This window comes from Mizuhopecten yessoensis, unplaced genomic scaffold (assembly GCF_002113885.1).
Source record: "Mizuhopecten yessoensis strain PY_sf001 unplaced genomic scaffold, ASM211388v2 scaffold5809, whole genome shotgun sequence".
Classification (NCBI taxonomy): domain Eukaryota; kingdom Metazoa; phylum Mollusca; class Bivalvia; order Pectinida; family Pectinidae; genus Mizuhopecten; species Mizuhopecten yessoensis.
Window position 1 is genome coordinate 12,956 of NW_018406234.1, and position 18,832 is coordinate 31,787.

The 18,832-nt window shown below is 35.1% G+C and overlaps 1 protein-coding gene across 1 annotated transcript in view; it reads right to left on the bottom strand.

Moving 5' to 3' along the window:
* Positions 1 to 955: 955 nt before the first annotated feature.
* Positions 956 to 18,832, bottom strand: part of LOC110451136 (cubilin-like) — a 34,679-nt gene continuing 16,802 nt past the window's right edge. The window contains exons 10-23 of the mRNA XM_021498996.1: positions 18,075 to 18,171; positions 17,073 to 17,197; positions 16,483 to 16,711; positions 15,733 to 15,857; positions 15,210 to 15,386; positions 8,633 to 8,729; positions 8,324 to 8,451; positions 7,755 to 7,992; positions 7,407 to 7,531; positions 6,370 to 6,540; positions 5,390 to 5,489; positions 4,223 to 4,341; positions 2,305 to 2,460; positions 956 to 1,834 (exon numbers count right to left, since the gene is read on the bottom strand). Of these exons, the coding sequence (XP_021354671.1) occupies positions 1,503 to 1,834; positions 2,305 to 2,460; positions 4,223 to 4,341; positions 5,390 to 5,489; positions 6,370 to 6,540; positions 7,407 to 7,531; positions 7,755 to 7,992; positions 8,324 to 8,451; positions 8,633 to 8,729; positions 15,210 to 15,386; positions 15,733 to 15,857; positions 16,483 to 16,711; positions 17,073 to 17,197; positions 18,075 to 18,171 (2,219 nt within the window). The 3' untranslated portion in view covers positions 956 to 1,502. The remainder of the gene's footprint in view (positions 1,835 to 2,304; positions 2,461 to 4,222; positions 4,342 to 5,389; positions 5,490 to 6,369; positions 6,541 to 7,406; positions 7,532 to 7,754; positions 7,993 to 8,323; positions 8,452 to 8,632; positions 8,730 to 15,209; positions 15,387 to 15,732; positions 15,858 to 16,482; positions 16,712 to 17,072; positions 17,198 to 18,074; positions 18,172 to 18,832) is intronic.

Genomic DNA, 18,832 nt, shown 5'->3' on the forward strand with positions numbered 1-18,832 from the left:
AGTGGTATAACATACGTTACTTAAGGAATGATTTTTATTTTTTCAACATTTATGAGGTCATAACAACAATGGGTTTATAGACATATTGAATGAATCGCGTTAGCGATTCATGTAAAATATGTCCAAAAACCCATTGTTGTTATGACCTCATAAATGTTGAAAAAATAAATATCATTCCTTATATTTACATTGACGAATCCTTTCAGTGGATCGATATAACAACGAATAAAACAAATAAACAGGGTTTGTTCCTGCTTATACACGGGTGCAACGCAGTGGCGAGAACAGTGTTTTTTCGCGGGGAAATGTGACACTATCGTGAGAGATCTTAGCAACCGTCAACAACAATAACACAACAAAATGTAGTTCCATATTCAATGTTTATTTGTAGCACAGGACACGTGAATACGTGGATATTTCACAAAGCACAGTTCAATAATATTTTAAGATGCAAGAATTTAGCATCTAGGTCGGTCGTTACGAGTGAGTAGTTTTTGTAGTGTATTACTACGCAGTGTGATCAGGTTACTATCAGTTCCCACGTGCTGAGATTCTATGAACACCTGTGTTATGCATTTATGAATGCAATTTTTGTCAATGGGTCTAAGCATACAGAATGTAAATATATAAACATAGTTATTGTGAAGCGGGCGCAATTTTCATATTTCAGAGGCGGCCAAGTGCAAAATATTCGTTTCTGATCACAATTATATAGTTAAAATCCAAAACTTGTATCACAAATCTAATATAAAGGGAAACTTATGACAGATCCTCTATATATGTTGTATTATCTATACACCACCTCTGTGATATTAACTTTTCTGACATGCTTTAAACGTCATAGTAAAATCAATGGTTCCCCAACTCCTCTTCGTTCACTTTCACAGTCAGAGTTAAAAATAATATAAACTGGGATCAGTAAGATAAATAGGATAAGCAAACACAGCACACGCAAAGAAATAATTTCTCAAAAAGTAAATGGGAATCTGCATATTTTTAACATGTCCATCATATTCACAAATCTTAACATAAACTGCATAATTTTATCAACAAACCTACGAAATATGACATACTATTTTATGATATAAAAAGGATATCATTATATGATTGTATAATGTATTGTATTTAACTTCATTTGATATATGCTTGTTGTATATGCATGAAAACTATACCGATTTCATCATTTTCCTCCAGGTGATAGCATGTGTTTAAGCAATACGGGATATAAGAGGCATTTTGATAAGTCATATGCATGCAAAAAGGTGATTCATTTAGACCCTTTTCTGTAAGTCGTGCGTCACTTTATTTAACAAGTCCTTAAGCAGAACAAAATGCTGCTTTGCTGAACGTTTTTATGTATCACTATACTGTTGTAGTTACTTGCCTGATTACTTACACCATTCCTATCAATATAGATTTCTCGTTTGAAGGAAATGGTGCTGACTTAGAGCCCCGTCGATTTAAAGGAAACTTGGTCGGTGATTGGCCGTCACATTGCAGCTTTACTTACTATGTGGGCGTTCATAGCGAGTGTACGGGCTGGACGAAGGGGATCGAAACATCTTCACCCAAGTCGGAGAAGTTTCTTGTTCTGTTTTGACCATGTGTAAATCCTGCTTATTGAAACTCGAGTGACCATTTGCTCCAGACAAATGACCGTTCATAAAACCACCATTTTCATATACATTTCTTCGTTGTCGAGGTCTTCGTTTACGGTTATCAAGTTTTCTTCTGAAGCACACGGCTATAATCACGATGGCGAGTACCAAGAAGAGTACTGCTGGACCAACAGAAGCTGCTATTGCTATTCCTATCTTCTCACTCCTGGTATATCCTATGTAGATAAAACACAGGTATGATGATTTAATGTACGCAGGGTTTATAACCATCACAGGAAAAACAAAATGTTACAGTTTAACATTGTAACGTGGTTACTTGGTTGTGTGTATTACCTTCGTAACGAACGACTTGTGATGGTATGAGTTTCATTCGCGAACACCTGTGATTGCAGGAGTACTCTTGATGTTCCTGTATGGTGATGTCAGTTCATATTTTTTTTTTCATATGTTAGCCGTGCTTAGAAGTGTTTGAGGTGTAGATGGTATTGCTATGTACTTGCTTGGAGATACAGTTGATGTAGCTAAATCATTATTAACTTTGTTGTTACTTGGATTTGGAGGTGGTACTGCTTTATCATATTGTTGTTTGGAGTTAGAATTGATGCCTCTACACCTAGCACGTGGTGTTGTAGGTGATGTCACAAGGACTGGTGTTTAAAAATGCGATGATAAATTCATTACTTACTTGGTTGTTCAGGGCCAAGCAAGTAGCTGATTACAAATCCTCTGTTGTTATCGTCAATATTTGTATCGAATTCAATACCGTAGCTCCTGTAACGATACTCTATTTCCGTGGTGGAAACCTGGTCACTGCATAAATTAATCGCACTGGCACCTTCTCCTGAAATACAACAAAACATAGTGATGTGCATTGCAAAATATTCCAATTCCTACTCAAGTTGGACTCAATGCAACATTTGCCTGTGCGTATGATTTTGCGAAGGGAGATAACTATTGACGATACCACTTGATGAGATTTTACATTTTTTATTGAAGCAACACAAGAAATTGTACAAACAACCAAAAACGATCAATCAGCAAACATTATTAGCTCACAGTTACTAACGGTAGTGACAAGTCATGTACTGCCCTAGAAATTCTCCCTCCAGCTACCTATTCTGCCTTGTGCAACCCCCGGTACAAATATAGAAAACAACGTAGATCCACAGGGGTTCGTTACAAATGTCTGAAATACACATATCATGCTATAACTGATATGGATTACAGCACACATAAACATACATATAAGTGTATGTTTATGTGTGCTGTGACCCATATCAGTATAGCATATGTGCACAAATGTATGTTTATTTGTGTGTAACCCATATCTGATGAGTATAACGAACCCCTGTGGTAGATGCATATGGTCCCGTCTTATATGAAATACAGTCGAATAGCCAAATGTCATATCAAATGTTTCGTCCTTTCAAACCACATTTAGTTTCCTGTATAATTCGACATCCAATTACTGCAGTTTCACATTCCAGAAGATGAAGAACCTCGAAATTTAGCGACTCTCCACTTTGAGATAGTAAAAAGATGGCTGCCGTAGACTCGCAGCTGAGCCTGTGCACCGCGTTTAGATATTATTCTTCCGCGATGACGCATCAGAAAATTTAATATCTTATGTCAATATTTAGATATCTTATAAATTTATCAACAAAAATTAAGTATGACATTTAAAATATGGTTTTGTGTTTTTTTTCTACATAATTTTATGCGTATTAACGTACACCACCATGTTGTATGATGGTCTTTCAATGACGGACCAAATTTTGTTTTACATTACGTAAACGTAGACTAGCACAAGCTCCAGAACCTGGGACAAAGTTCCAATTATTGTAAAAAAAAACACACACGTTGATTGAAATAGGATTGAATCTTGCTTTGGTCGATTTCATGAGGTGATGAATTGAGTTGGTCTTGACCAAAAAAAACATGAACTGCTTTGCAGTTCATTAAATTTGTTTCAAGACCAACTCAATTCATCACCCCATGAAATCGACCAAAGTAAGATTAAATCCTTAAGTATTCTTACTATTTGTTGGGAATGTATATCATGATGCATGTGAATCAGTATGTGTTCGTGCATTGACAACATAAAGCCTTATATTAACATATTTTACAGTTAATTTTTATCTACGTTTTAAACCGTTTTGAGTGTAATATTGTGCGACATCATCAATACCTGACTGACACCTCTATGATTACTAGGCACTAGTCGCTCCTTTATAACAGGCGGTTCTCCAGTTAATCAGCTATTGTTTATATATAATAAAATAGTTATTTAGACCAGGATAAGTAATTAATATTTATTTTAGGGAAATTAGATCCACATCAGTGTTTTTATTTGATACCAAAATGATCTAGTGAATAGTACAAATATGCAATTGTTCAATGTTATGCCTCTAGCTCTAACTACCGCCTTCTTCTTCTGGACAGCAGCGTCCAGCTGAGAGAGGGAAATTATTTTCTATTTTTAAATTCCAGCGTATTGAATGTTTTTCCCGAAATTTTGGGTCCTGGCCTAAATATCCATGACCTATTATCTGCTATGTTCAAACCGGAGGCAATGCTTAAAAGTAGTGGTGGAAAACACATACCCTTGATAACGAGAGTGTCATTCGTACACACATCGGCCTCTGTATGCAGAATTATAACTGTAAGGATTACATCCGCATTCACGTTTCCTCTTGATATTGTCCACCGACATGAGAGTCCACTAAAATATAATCGAAATTCGTATTTTTGTTCAGAGTAAAGGCAGAATTCTAAAAAATAAATTGCACACATTACTTAAAAGTGACAATAGTCGTTAGTTGGAAAAGTAAAATTATAACAAATATATACATATGGGTTATGTTAGTTTTAGGAGTCATTGTACCGGCGATTCACCTGATAACGTGTTAAACCGTCAAAGGGATTAAACGCAGTTCGCGTTCAATGTTTGACATTGCCATGTTAGCACGGGATTCATTGCCAAAGTGTCATTATGTCTTTTAGATATGCGTAAACTTTGACTGTAAACTTGGGAAAGCCATGTAACTAAGGTTTAAATCTTATTTGACTCAAAACATCGCGACAAGTGTTGAACTGGTTGGATAAACCATACATATCAGCGTTACCTGTATCTTGATTGAATATATTATGAGATGGTTACACGTGGTAGAATACTAGAAAGAGTAATAAATGTAACGTTGACCGGACATTAAGAGCTTAATAGGTCAACCACGTGAGTGAGCTTAACACAATTGACTGCAAATAATATGTATATTGTATAGCTAGATAGAAGAAGGAATGGTATCAAGAGGTCAATACGTGCAGTACCCATGTCATTGATATCTTCAATCTGCAATGTATATCAATGCAGTATGTTAATGCGAATATAAACTTGGCCAAATGAAACTCAATTTCAAGCGAAAAGATGTTGTAAATTTATATTTAATACAATGACACAAAATGATAACTTTGTGATATGTATGACGGTTACATACGCATAGTTTCATATATATTCAAATTTCGTTAAAGTGATATATTTCTAATGGTTTAACAAGAACTTGTGTCGTAAAATGTTATACTCGTATATGCCTAATCGCACGATAAATACATTGTACGTTTAAAAGTGACAAAGAGAGCAAACGTTAGCGAAACGGAGGTTAAACTGATGTTATTGAAACCTATATATCAAATATAGCCTTAATTGTCAAAAACTGAATGGATTTGCAATGTATACAATATTTATTTAATAAGGGTAAACATGAGTCACTTACGATGTGTACATCTCCGGAAAGTTTGGAGTAGTGATATACTGGACGGTTGTTGTAGCGATCAGCGGCAGAACAGCATTGTCAGCACAGGAAACAGCTGTATCTGTTAATGGAATCAGCAAACATTGACAACCCTAATGTCCATATTTAGTAAACAGTGACCAAAAACCTCGTTAAAGTTCAAAATACAGATCAGGTTTTCTACCTGTCCTGATAACATTCATTCTGTATGCCCCTTGGCAACTGTTGCATCACAGCTTAAAATTACTGATGTCATTGATACTATCATGATGTGTAACGTTTACACAAAATCCTTTTTCATCGGGGTTTTGCTATATATATATACACATTCCATACTCCATTACATATTCTACGTGCAGTATGGATATTGTTTTGCGCAACACGAATAATTATAAATGATTTAAGCGGAAATATTACACACCATTCTATCTGTTTTATGCGTTATGATACTGCCGTTATTTAACCAGAAAAATATTCATTTAACCATTGCACCAACACATTCACGCCATAAACACCATTTATAATATATATATATATATATTGATTACATTTACGTATAAACTTACGTATATACTTGTGAAAATGTTCATTTTCTGTATGAGAGGCAGATCTAAGGCTTCGGGAGCGGGTGGAAGAATGGCAGTGGTAGATACTAGATGTGGCGGGACCTGTTGGGTTTGGGGACTTGTCTATGAGGAACCAATTGTACAGAGGAGGAGAGGGAAGTGTCTGTCATTCACACGTTTTACGTAAAATTTCATGTTAAACGCTATATAGGAAAGGACATGTTAATGTGTCATTTCAGCTTATTATTGATATACTCGTTAATTTAACGAAATGTCTTTTTAAGACAATTTAACAATAAGATGTGTTTCGAAAAAGTGTTTTCCCAATTCACAACAGAAAAATCTCTGATTCCAATGTCGTCTCGAAAAGAAACAAGAGCTAATCAGGGTACTTACTGCTGGGTTTAATTGCCATATACGTGATATAAAACCCCTTGTTCGCAGTAGTAGTTGCTGTAAATGATACGAAAGCTAAACTTCCTGGCGCAAAATGTAATACGGAGGCACTGGTGTTGGATTGCAGGTCGACAGTGGTTGGATAACGTCGTGTACCGCTAGCGTTGGTTCCTGCAGACAAAAATATGTACAATATATAAGGTGAGTCAATAATCAATAGGTGGATGCAGGCATTGCTGCTTCTTCATCCACAGCAGTAACATGTAAAACGCATTATGATAAACATCCATATTGATTAATTCAATGTTTCAACGTGTTAAGGATGTTTTGAGTTTTCAATGGGATTTTGTACATTTTTGTCTTTAATATCTGTATATATATTTATGTTTGGTTTGAGGGTTAGGAGTTTTCCCTATAATGATAGTTAAATCCTAAATTTGAATTGTTTAACCCATTTATATACCAAAATATGTCTCATAGTATACGAAGTGACTTACAGTTTAAAAGACAAGTGCCTTCCTAACACTGGTCTGGTAATCAGAACTGGCATGTTTTAAACTTTCAGACAGAATGTTGCTAAAAATATCTTATACTTCCCGCAGAACCATAAGATTTTGTGATAGGGTGTGGGAATCATTACATTTTGTTTTGCTATGTAATTAATAAAAAATAGGAAAATTCTAAATCCTATATTCAATAAAGGATAAATAGCAAACGTTTATGTTAGCAGTTAAATAGTAGCTTTTTATGTCCATATATTGCGAAATGCATCGACTATTGTTTATGAAAATCTAAACGCATTTCAGCTATTATATTTCGTAAACCATCTAAAAATGCATTAGTCATAATAAACAATTAGACGTTGTTCACAGCAAAAATCGCTATGCTTCGACATCAGCTTCATAATTTAGTGATTGGTTATTTTTTTATCATTTTTTGTGACAAAAGAAGGCCTTCAACATTAAATACAGTTTCTCTGTTTGAATTTTTTATAACATATGTTTAACCTTATTTTGATAGTATAACAAAAAACATACCGGAATATATGAGCAGTGTATCTCCTGCGTTGAGTCCTTCCATGTTTACTATCAGAAGAATACCAGCACCAGGTTCCTTTGCTCGTATCAACCAGTTACATGTATAATTTCCGATGAAGGCAGTACTTCAAGTGTTGAACGAAACGAAAATATCTTTTGTTAAAATGGAAAATACAAACAATGCATAGTAGTTAAAAGAACAATACTTCATTATTTTCAAAGAAGAAATACCCGTGATGCCATGATAATACATATTGTTGACAATAAGTCAAAAACAATCAATGCATTTTGATTGACAAACGAGCATGTCAGGGACTACTGTGATATGTATATATTTGAGTTACGAACCTTGGATAGTTACTAGGGTATTCTGGAGAACTGAAATTCCCCAAATTTACATCGGCTGAAAGCACTGAGGGTCCTCCTTGGCAAGGGATGTTCAAAATATAACTGAAGAGGAATCCGTGTTCGTTCGCTGTCGTTGTGCTGTCGGATGTGAACTCTATGTCGAAGCTGCTACTTTTGAAAACTTCAGGTGAAAGTACCAACGAGTCGCTACATCTCACATTAGGAGACCTACTTGGACCTACAATAGTTCAGTAAGTGATAGCTAAGCTAACCATCAAACATTGGCTGGCGCCTATCGCAAAGTCGGTCGGAGGTTCGAATGATAAAATGGGGTCACCTGTTCGAATACTCAAGTTTTCTCCTGGTATTCCGGTGTACTCCTATATTGAGACCTCTCATACACTTCAATGGGTACGAACAAAATTAAGTAATAAAACAAAAATACATACATTTCATAAAATGTTAACTGAGATCCCATTAACAACACCATCAATTTAACTGAAATGAAAACGTTTATTCTACCACCCTGTTATGTTCTGCTGTTGAAATAAACCCAGCTGAGAACCAACCTTGCTGAACGTTGAGCTTATCTCCGTCACAAGCAGATCCGTTTTCCTGAATCTGGAAGGTGATGAGCGTAAACAAAACATCAATTCCAGAGTTACCATTCGATATATGCCAATTGCAGTTTTGATCTCTGTAAGAAAATACATTGAGTACAGTGAGAGTGATTAATAAGAAAAAAAATGTTTGGTAAGATTTTCACAATATAATTCACGAATAACAGCCAAAAACATTGTTAAAAATTTTGGATGTTTAAGTCATTCCACAATGAAACATTCGTAACGATGTTAAAGATAAATGATTGACTTATTTACCTGGGATAGAGGGCGGGGAAGTTAGCACTTGTGATATACTGTATCGTAGACGTGGCGACCAGTTGAGATACAGAAATGTTGCACGAGCCGGTATTGTCTGAAAAAATAATATCAAACATTAGATTACAGCAAAGCAGATCTCCGACACCGTATCAGAACATATAAGTCAATGATGGATACACAAATTGCGCAATTTAAGCACGATTCAGGTTTTTTTGTGACAAAAGGATATTTTTTATATAATGTCAGATGAAAGTTTTTTTAACAACGATGACTAGGATATATCAGGGCTCAAAACAGCCCAATGAGTTGCCATCCATTTGCGAAAATATTTAGCGCTGTTTGTTAGCATAATCAGTAACATCAATGACCTAACAACAACTACCAATACAATTCACGAAAGTGATTGCAACATAATTTAATACGCACACCTGCCGCCCATCTTCAAACTAACCCTTGACGTTAGCGTTAGATGTGATACATTGACAGATGGACGGACAGATCATCTGTTACAGATTTTCAGCTGTAAATATTGTACATTTTATCATGTATCTTGACCATGTGTAAGATGAGCTTCATGCTCAATATGTTATCAAGAATAAATAAAGCCTTTATTATTTTTATTATTATTACAAGCTAACCGGTAATAAGATTTATATATAAATGTTCAATGCCGCCGTGAATATTCTCCATAATTATGCTTATTGAAGATTTAAAAGAAACTGTGGTTAGGTATACATGTAGCAAACACTAGTGAAAGCAAGTGTTTTTTTTTATAAAAGCACTGGATAAAGTCTTGAGTGTAATCAGCCCAACAGAACTCAAAATATAAGTAGTGCGTATTATAAACTGATTTTCTTTTCATATAGTAACAGTGATAGAGACCTAACCCCCGGGCCTGGAAAGTTATCCCAATCAGGCACTTTCTTTGAAGAAGCACTGTATAAAGTCAAGAGTATAATCAGCCCAAGAGAAATCAAGATATTGTGCATTAGTGCATTAAACAGATTGTCTATTTATAGCGACCCATTGACCTTTGACCACTGGACCTGAAAAGTTATCCCAAGCAGGCACTTTCTTCCATGAAGGACTCTGAGTGTAATCAGTCCAACTGATTTTGAAATACAGTGCACAAACTGATGTTCTAATTATAATAAGTGACCTTGACCTTTGATATCAAAGGCTGAAAAGCTATCAAAATGCTTAAACAAACATTTTATTACACTGGATAAAGTCCACGTATGCACACATACAAGGTTCTACACTTAAAGTTGATAAGTTGACTTTAATATTCATATGTTTTTTCTGCATGTTATTACCATCTCCATAACATATTTGATGAAGTTGCTAAGTGTTTAAATTGAATCAGTTGATGATTTTCTATATATAGCAACAGTGACCTTGGCCTTGACCTTGGAACCCTGAAACACAGCAATGTCCTAAGTATACTCATACTTGACCTTTGCATAAAGTTTGACCAAAATCCATGGACGAATGAAGTTGCTAAGTGTTTAAATTGAATCAGTTGTTGATTTTCTATATATAGCAACAGTGACCTTGTTCTGACCTTGGAACCCTGAAACCAATACAATTCACGAAAGTGATTGCAACATAATTTAATACGCACACCTGCCGCCCATCTTCAAACTAACCCTTGACGTTAGCGTAAGATGTGATACATTGACCCTGAAACACAAGGGTATACCCATATTTGACCTATGTATAAAGTTTGACCAAAATCCGTGAAAGAATGAGGTTGCCAAGTGTTTAAATTGAATCAGTTGTTGATTTTCTATATGTAGCAAGTGTGACCTTGACCTTGGATCCCTGAAATACAACGATTTATGAAGTATACTCATACTTGACCTATGTTTAAAGTTTGAACAAAAACTGTCAAAGAATGAAGTCGCTAAGTGTTTACATTGAATCGAGACGGGACGGGACGGGATGATGTTCTATATATAGCAAATGTGACCTTGGCCTTGACCTTGGATCCCTGAAATACAAAGATGTCCGAAGTATACACATACTTGACCTTTGTATAAAGTTTGACCAAAATCTGTCAATGAATGAAGTTGCTAAGTGTTTACATTGAATCGGGATGCGACGCGACGGGATGGGACAGGACGCCGCACCAGGGCAAAAACTCACGTGTCCTTGGTAGGTGAGCTAAAAACAGATAGGACAGACAGACGTAAAATCTGATTACTAAAGATGTGCAGGGATCCTAACAATAAATTGTGTAACTGAATTGGAGAATCCCCCTTTGTGACCCCACTCCTCCCCAGAGTATTATGATAGAGACCCTCTGTTAAACGGCATTCAGTCTTCTTAACCAAGTAATGCTCCAGACCATTGGTTTGAAAACATCATCAAGCCATACAGAAGGACTTCAAAGGATGTACGGTTTCAGGTGATTTATGTCTTCAGCCAGGGTCATATGAGGACGGGTGTCACCTATAGAAGAAAACTGCAATTCGAAGGAAGTGCATGTGTTCACGGAAAAAATACAGTTACTAATAAGAATTTCCTATGTGCAAAGGGCTATAACTCCAGAAAAAATAGAACATGGACACTGGATTCTAACTCAAACTGTAAACCATTATACATGTATACTAAGTTACAAATAATATGGAAAACAGTTAATTATGAGAATTTCCTATGTGCAAAAGGGCCATAACTCCAGTCAAAAATGGAATTTTAATACATGGTTCAAACTCTGTAATCTATTATGATAAAGCCACAAACAAAGTTTCAAATTGATATGGCAAGCGGCCGTAGCGAAGGGCCATAACTCCAGCAACAAATGAAATATTGACACAGGGTTTGGACTCTAACTGTAATCCATTATGATAAAGCAACATACTAAGTGGCAAACGGTAACGAACAAAGTATGGCAAACAGTTAATTATGAGAACTTCCAATGTGTGAAGGGCCATACATGTAACTCCAGCAAAAATAAAATATTGGCAAGCGGTTCGAACTTGATCTGAGAGAGCATGAGTATTACTTTTAACAAATTTTAAATTATATAAGAAATAATTCTCAGGGACACCATCTAAATGAAAATAATTAATTGATTGATATAACAGTCGAGATGCATTAAAAATCCTCCCCACACGGAAAGTAAAGCAAACATAACAGTAAAATGTTCAAACCTGGCCTGCATGGTGTAAAGTTTCACCTTTTGACCTTTTGTAACTTTCAGCTTTCTTGGCGAATTTTTCCACATTTTTAAATATCTCCCATTCTCATCAGATGTATATGAAGTGCATAACAAATGGAAAAATAAAAATATGAATGATAAACTGCCAGAATAAGATGTATAGGAAAGCAAACAAAGGGGCACAACTCTACGAGTTCGTGAAAATCCAGCCCTTACTTTCTTCTATTTTTAGGATGCTTCTACACCAAAGTCAAATAACTTTGGCTACTTCAAATTCTGACAGGTCAATGACCCTTGATGAGACTTATTTAGCTGTCAAAAGTCAGACCAAAAAATACTGCAGTACAATTTTATGTCAACTGATGTATTAGTGGATTATATATTAAATATGAATGTTGAACAGAAACATTTTAACATTTAAGCGAACACGTATTTTTTTTACAATCCTTTTAATAACAGATTTAGGGAATGGAGGGTTTAAATGTAGTTTGTTGATTTTTAGTGGATCGAAGAGATACATGCATAACATTTTTTTTAAACACAGTATTCTAAAAGATATGATTAAGGTTTCAGACTCTTTTCGGTTATCAGCATCTTGTGAGGAAACTCCATGTATTGTAGCAGAAAAATGTCAACAAATAATATGAAGAGTAGTGAAGTTGATATAGAAAGTTCAGTTCCTGCTATATATTTGTATTAAAGTTGTCAAAGAATCAGACATTTGGCAGACCTTTCTTATACATATGACTTAAAAGTGGTTGCAAGGATTTATAAAACCGAAAAAACAAACTGATTCCTATCCCTTATACAGAGAACAGTGTTGAAATATAGATGAACTGAAGGTATTGAAAATAACGTCAGGTAATTCGGGTAAAATGGACTTTCATCATGATTTTACATATTCATAATGTGTTTATACAGCCTCCCTTAAGAAAAACACATTCTATACATGTTTTCAGCCTGTTTTTGTTTTCATTACTGTCCAGCCTGTAACATCTCATCTTTGCTAGCTAAGCGTTCATTTTGTATTCACATATTCATGTATTCAACCTTAGCGGATTAAGCCTTGTTCTCTAAGCTTTTTAATTATTGAACCTGGCACAGGGATTTGGCACGAATTACCATCCTATGGTCCACATATTTTGTTTATATCATACGTTATATAATACACATATGTGAACTAAGGGTTAGAAATTAATAAACCAAGTTCCTGAGCATGTAAATAATAATGGCGGCGCCCAGTACCAAGTTGCCTTGTAGACTATGTCATGATTTATGTAAAAAAAAAAAAAAGGAGGACAATACTTTAAGAAACATTTTCTGTATATGATCAGTTGGTATAGATAATTGTTTCGCTATCACAAGGAGACAAACATGAACATACCACAGATACATTAATTATGCACAAACTCACCACACGCATGCATCTAGCAAATGGGGGAGGCCGTCCTTAAATGACAATGTAAGAGTCTGCGAGACCAGCTGTTCTAACTTACAAACGTCCAGGTGACGAGAAAGAACATGAGAGGAATGTTTCTGACTTTTGACAGGAGCTGTAGGCAATTCACACTTTTCAATTTGTACTATTCTTCTTTTTGGATAACGATGCTTTAACTTGTAAGCGGAAAATACATTACTGGCGTCACAAGCAGCATCAATACTAAAAACTTCTTAATAATAACGGCTACCAAACCCGTGCTCCTGGTTACAAATAAATGCTATGTCCCAATCACCTGCCCTCTGGACTGGTTTTTAAGTAAGTTGTTTTAGTGCCAAATTTTGAACAGCATGATTATTTAGCCTCTTTATCTTAATCCTTCCTACGTAGGTATCTTGTGATAAAATGTGTTGTTTGCCTAACACTGTCACAATGTTTTACCATTTATATATATATATATATATATATGTTTGTCGAAATACAAGCTCCTGTGAGCTTATGTTAACTATGACATATATATTCAACGTAAAATAATGATTCTTGTATCTTGTGTTTTTAAGTAACATGCCACTATGCTTTTATCCGATAATTTTAAGATAAAAAACACACACACAAGCTTTCAATCACGAAATTTTCCTCGAACGCGCTCGTATAATCTTCGGCACGATGAAGGACAAGTTAAGGTATATTGTTGATGCCGACATCTACAAATGTATGTAAACTGTAAAACGAAACTAGGTCTGCGCGATCGCAAACATTTAATGCTGATATTTTCGTATAAATGTATGTTAGTACTTGATGTGATAGCAATGGATTACACGAGTGTTACCTTGTGTTGTATTCTAGCACATCAGTGTCTCAATACATACGGTATTAATCTGTTAATGTTCGATAAACGTCTGTTTATTATTTCTGTCCTGATTATGTTGAGAGGTATTTCCGGGTCACGTTCTCGTATCAAGTGCGCTTCCAGTTACGTCATAAAATGCAAAATCTTTTTGATATTTATTAATTAAAGATAGTTTAAAGAGTAAACGAGTTAATAAAAAAAATATCAATACATTGTAAATATTATTTTCTTGAATGGTTGCGAAGCAGACAACAGTTTGATCATAAGAATTTTTTTTCAAAAGAAATATGTTTTAACGCTTGAAAGAAAAAAAATTAAAGGGGAAAAAATCAATTTGTTCTTTTATGAATTTATGAAAGTGATACAAAAAAGAAACATAGTAAATTTATCAAAAACATCATCCTTAGAGAGTATGTTCTGGGCATGATCGTTTAGAAGCTTTGCAATACTTCCAACTCTTTCAAACGCGCATCAGCTCGAGATTAGACCCTGTTTACAAAATGGCGACTGGAAGTAGCAAGGCGGATTAAATTAGAATTTCAATTGTGAATATATCGGCAAGTAAACATTGTTCACAAAGCCCATGTGGTCTGTTCATCTAATTTAGTCAAGATGTACTCAGACCAGTCGTTGTTTAGTCGCTAGGGTCATTCACAAAAAAATAGTATTATTATATAAACTTAATGTAATTATCAGTAGAAAATTAACTCTTTCGAGTATATTTCATAAACGTTGAGAACAATTAACGAATGTTTTTGGAAGAATTAACATTTTTTCATGACTGTCATTTCAAATATATACATATATAACAACTAAATATACATACACTTTCAGCATAGCCTTTATGTCGATTTTCATATTTCCGACATATTTTACAATTTTGTATATACGCTTCTTTGGTCATTTGTCTGATGAAGGCGACAGCGTACGTAGCTTACTAGACATCGAACTATAACACATAAACACATTGCTTGCTGTGCGACATAACCGTTCTACAATTCATACCAATACGAAGAAAATGTTTACAAAAATGACATTGATATTTTTTAACGTATCCTTAGTTTCAAAATTATGATGCTACACGTTCTATGTTGAAATGTCGATATACCAAACAATAACCTACTTGTGACAGGATGTGATATATAGTCAACAACAAATCCCGTCGAGCCCGTCGGGCTGCTCACTGTAAACTGTATGAAAGCACTGGATGCAGAATTGCTCACGAACACTTGGTTGGAGATACCGGTCGAACGTTTCCTCCGATTGGGTGGGTAAATGACAGTTCCGGAGTTGTTCCTTCCTTATGTGTACAATGTCCAAAAAAATAATGCATGTTTGATATTAGCTTTTGCAGTAAAACAAACTATATATTTCTCGGACAAAACTAACCTTAATGTTACAATACTGCAAAAACCATACGATGCGTCAACTTTATAATACTTCTCAACATTCATGATAATAGTTATATTTTTAATCAGCATTTCGCTCATCCAGCTGAAGTAAAGCCTCTGCAAGTAACAAATATTTTTTGGTAATTCTATTGAAGACTTGTGCGAAAACGCAGGGGGACGATCATATGTATGATATTGGACGAGATCCTTACCATAGTATTCTATATTCAACCAAACAAAACAAAGTGTGCTTACCATCATATATTACTATGCTGTCAGCCGCGTCAATACCAGATAGGTTAAAGGACATTAGATTCCCGTCTGCACCATATTGGGGCGCTATCACGAAGTAACATGTATACGGGCCCGAGTACAATGCTCTGATGTTTTCATAAATGTAAGATAAACAGCATATATAATAAACAAAAATGTTGACAAATAAAGACAATTTTACTGCAAGGAACAAATCTGAAAATAGAAATTTAAAAGGAAAAGACCACAAAAATCACCGTGGAAACATCACACACAAAATACAAATGGATTAATGTTCGAATTTCTGACAAAGATAAACTATCTTTTAAATTTAAGAAATCAGTTTGCTTCGTAAAAAACCCGTTTCAATGTCCGGTTCGTTACGTATGGCAGCATATACAGGTATATGAATCAGATTTCACTTTAAAACAGTAATTCTATGGAGTTTTACCTATTACAAATCAACATCTTGTATACACACTACTAACATACACTGTCCGTATTGTCAGTTTTATATACTAGATTTAAATAGTCAATATATCTCTTTGAAATATGCTCTTTTTATTGTAAAAAAAATCTTCATTTCTCCTAGTATATGCGTATAAATACGATTTCATGAAGATAAATATCACTATTGTAATGAATTGTATTGCACCATATTGACACGCATCATACCTGAAAAGGAGGATAAATTAAAGGTTAAAGATAATGGGGAGGAAAATTCAACGCAAAAAAATGCCTTATTGATCTTACCCTGGGTATTTTGGGTATTCGGGGGATATCAACTTCTTCAGCGCCGAGATGGAGTTGAGTTCAATTACCGAATCATTACAGGGAGCATCAATGATGTACCGTAACTGAAATCCAGTCTTTGCGATTGTTTGATCAGTCTTGAAATATATTTCAAAACTGCTATCAGTATAATTCTCTGTTGCTGTTACCAACGTGTCCGAGCACCGCTTTACTTCCTCTTTTGTTGATCCTACAAAATGAATCTTGCTTGACTATCACTTATCACAAAATATAAGGTTTATCTAGCGGTTTAGGCGAGGTCAAGAGTTTTCAATAGAAGAGATCAAAGAAATTAACGCTTGGTCTCAGGAGAGCATTCCACCGAGCCGAAAAAAATACTACCAGTAACAGGAAAGACATCTTTCTCTTTCGAGATATCCCGGAAGTGGGGTAAGTACATGTAGTAAATGGTTAACTTATCTATATGGAATGTGTATTCGACTCTGTTATTTCATTGCTTTTTCTTTTTCTTTGAAAATGTTATCTTGGCATGTCACTTTCGCATCTTTACCAAAATAAAGTCGGTTATTAAATCAGTATTATATAAAAACCTTTTCGTATTACAAGTTCGTCTTCTTCACAATTTGTTGCATTTTGGATCTGGTATAGGAGAAGCTGAAGAATGACTCCCCTGTAACTACCTCCATCGTCTATACTCCATGTACACTGCTGATTACTAAAGAAAAATAACACATATCGCTCAGCTCACATTTATTCTAACTAAAATTAAAACATTCCCTGTACGCGATAACTGATATTGATGCAGTCTTAAAGATTATTAGAAACACAAAAGTGCATAGTTTTATGTTTTTGGTATTACAGAATCTTAATTGAAACAGTGTCATTAATAAGATATTAACACGAACATGAAAATGGAAAAACAAGTTTCTTAGAGAATATAGAATCTTTCGACAACAACTCTTTTATTGACAGCAAAGTGACATGTAATATTGTGTTGTTGAGTACTATGTGGCACACGATAACGTGATAGCTATATCATCATCTTCGTAGTGACATGTACGATTGTGTTGTTGAGTACTATGTGGCACACGATAACGTGATAGCTATATCATCATCTTCGTAGTGACATGCGATAGCTGTGTTTTTGTCTTCGAAGTGACATCAGTGTTATCATCTTCACAGTGACATGTGATGGTGAAAGCTTTGTTTTGTCTTCGAAGTGACATCAGTGTTATCATATTCACAGTGACATGTGATGGTGAAAGCTGTGTTTTGTCTTCGAAGTGACATCAGTGTTATCATCTTCACAGTGACATGTGCTGGTGAAAGCTGTGTTTTGTGTACAAAGTGACATGAGAACGCCGACTTAAAAGTAAAAGGTGACGTTAACGGTGTTATTTACCTTCATCCAGGCATTTGACGACGGGTCTTGTATTCCACCACATACTGCCATGTGGCAGCTACAACGTTAATTTACTGACTGTTCAGAGACAATTGAGAACCATAATAAAGTTTCCGACCATAATGGTGGCTATACGATACTACTTGGGTAAATATGAACATGTTTATAAATCTTTCCTGAATAAACTCACTTTAGATAGTCATCTGGAAAGTTTGGACTTGTGAGGTAGGCTGGGCTGGAAGTAGCAGTTAGCTGACGATTTGACACGCTGCAGGCGGGTGTCGTGTCTGAAACAATCGTGCATGATATTGACAATATATAGTCACACATATTATTCTGTGACAATGCGAGCGTGACTCACGTTAAAAAACACTACCACGGATTACTGGAATGTTTAGTACCATTAGAACCACCTACATATAGCTGACTGGTGATCCCGGTGTGCTGAACACTGTTGTTTACATCGTTAAGAAACAAGCCACTTCAACATTTTCAACAAACATAAAAGATACAATGATACATCACCCATGAGTTTCTCCTTTTCTTGGAATTCGATTGATTCATTTCTTTCGTATTTTTTTTTCTCAAAAAATGCGGCAATTTTGCTAGAAATGGCTTAGATAATTATATCACACATTTTCATCGGAATTGATGGGAGGAAACATCGATTCCGATTTCGTTATTCGTTTGTGATTTGATGAATCTATGTTTATGTCCCTTAGCAACGCAGGATATGACTTATTACTCGTGCAAGAATACAGGCAACACACAACTTAATTATGTTTCGTATTTTGGACCGAAAATGGAATATTGGAATAATGGAATGTATAAACACATGTAAGCATTATATTTTATCTGCTAAAAAACTCATATTAATAATCACGGTTGAATAGCAAGAAGTTAAACTCTTAAATTTTTTAAATTTCAAAAAATCCAAACGTTTAATAT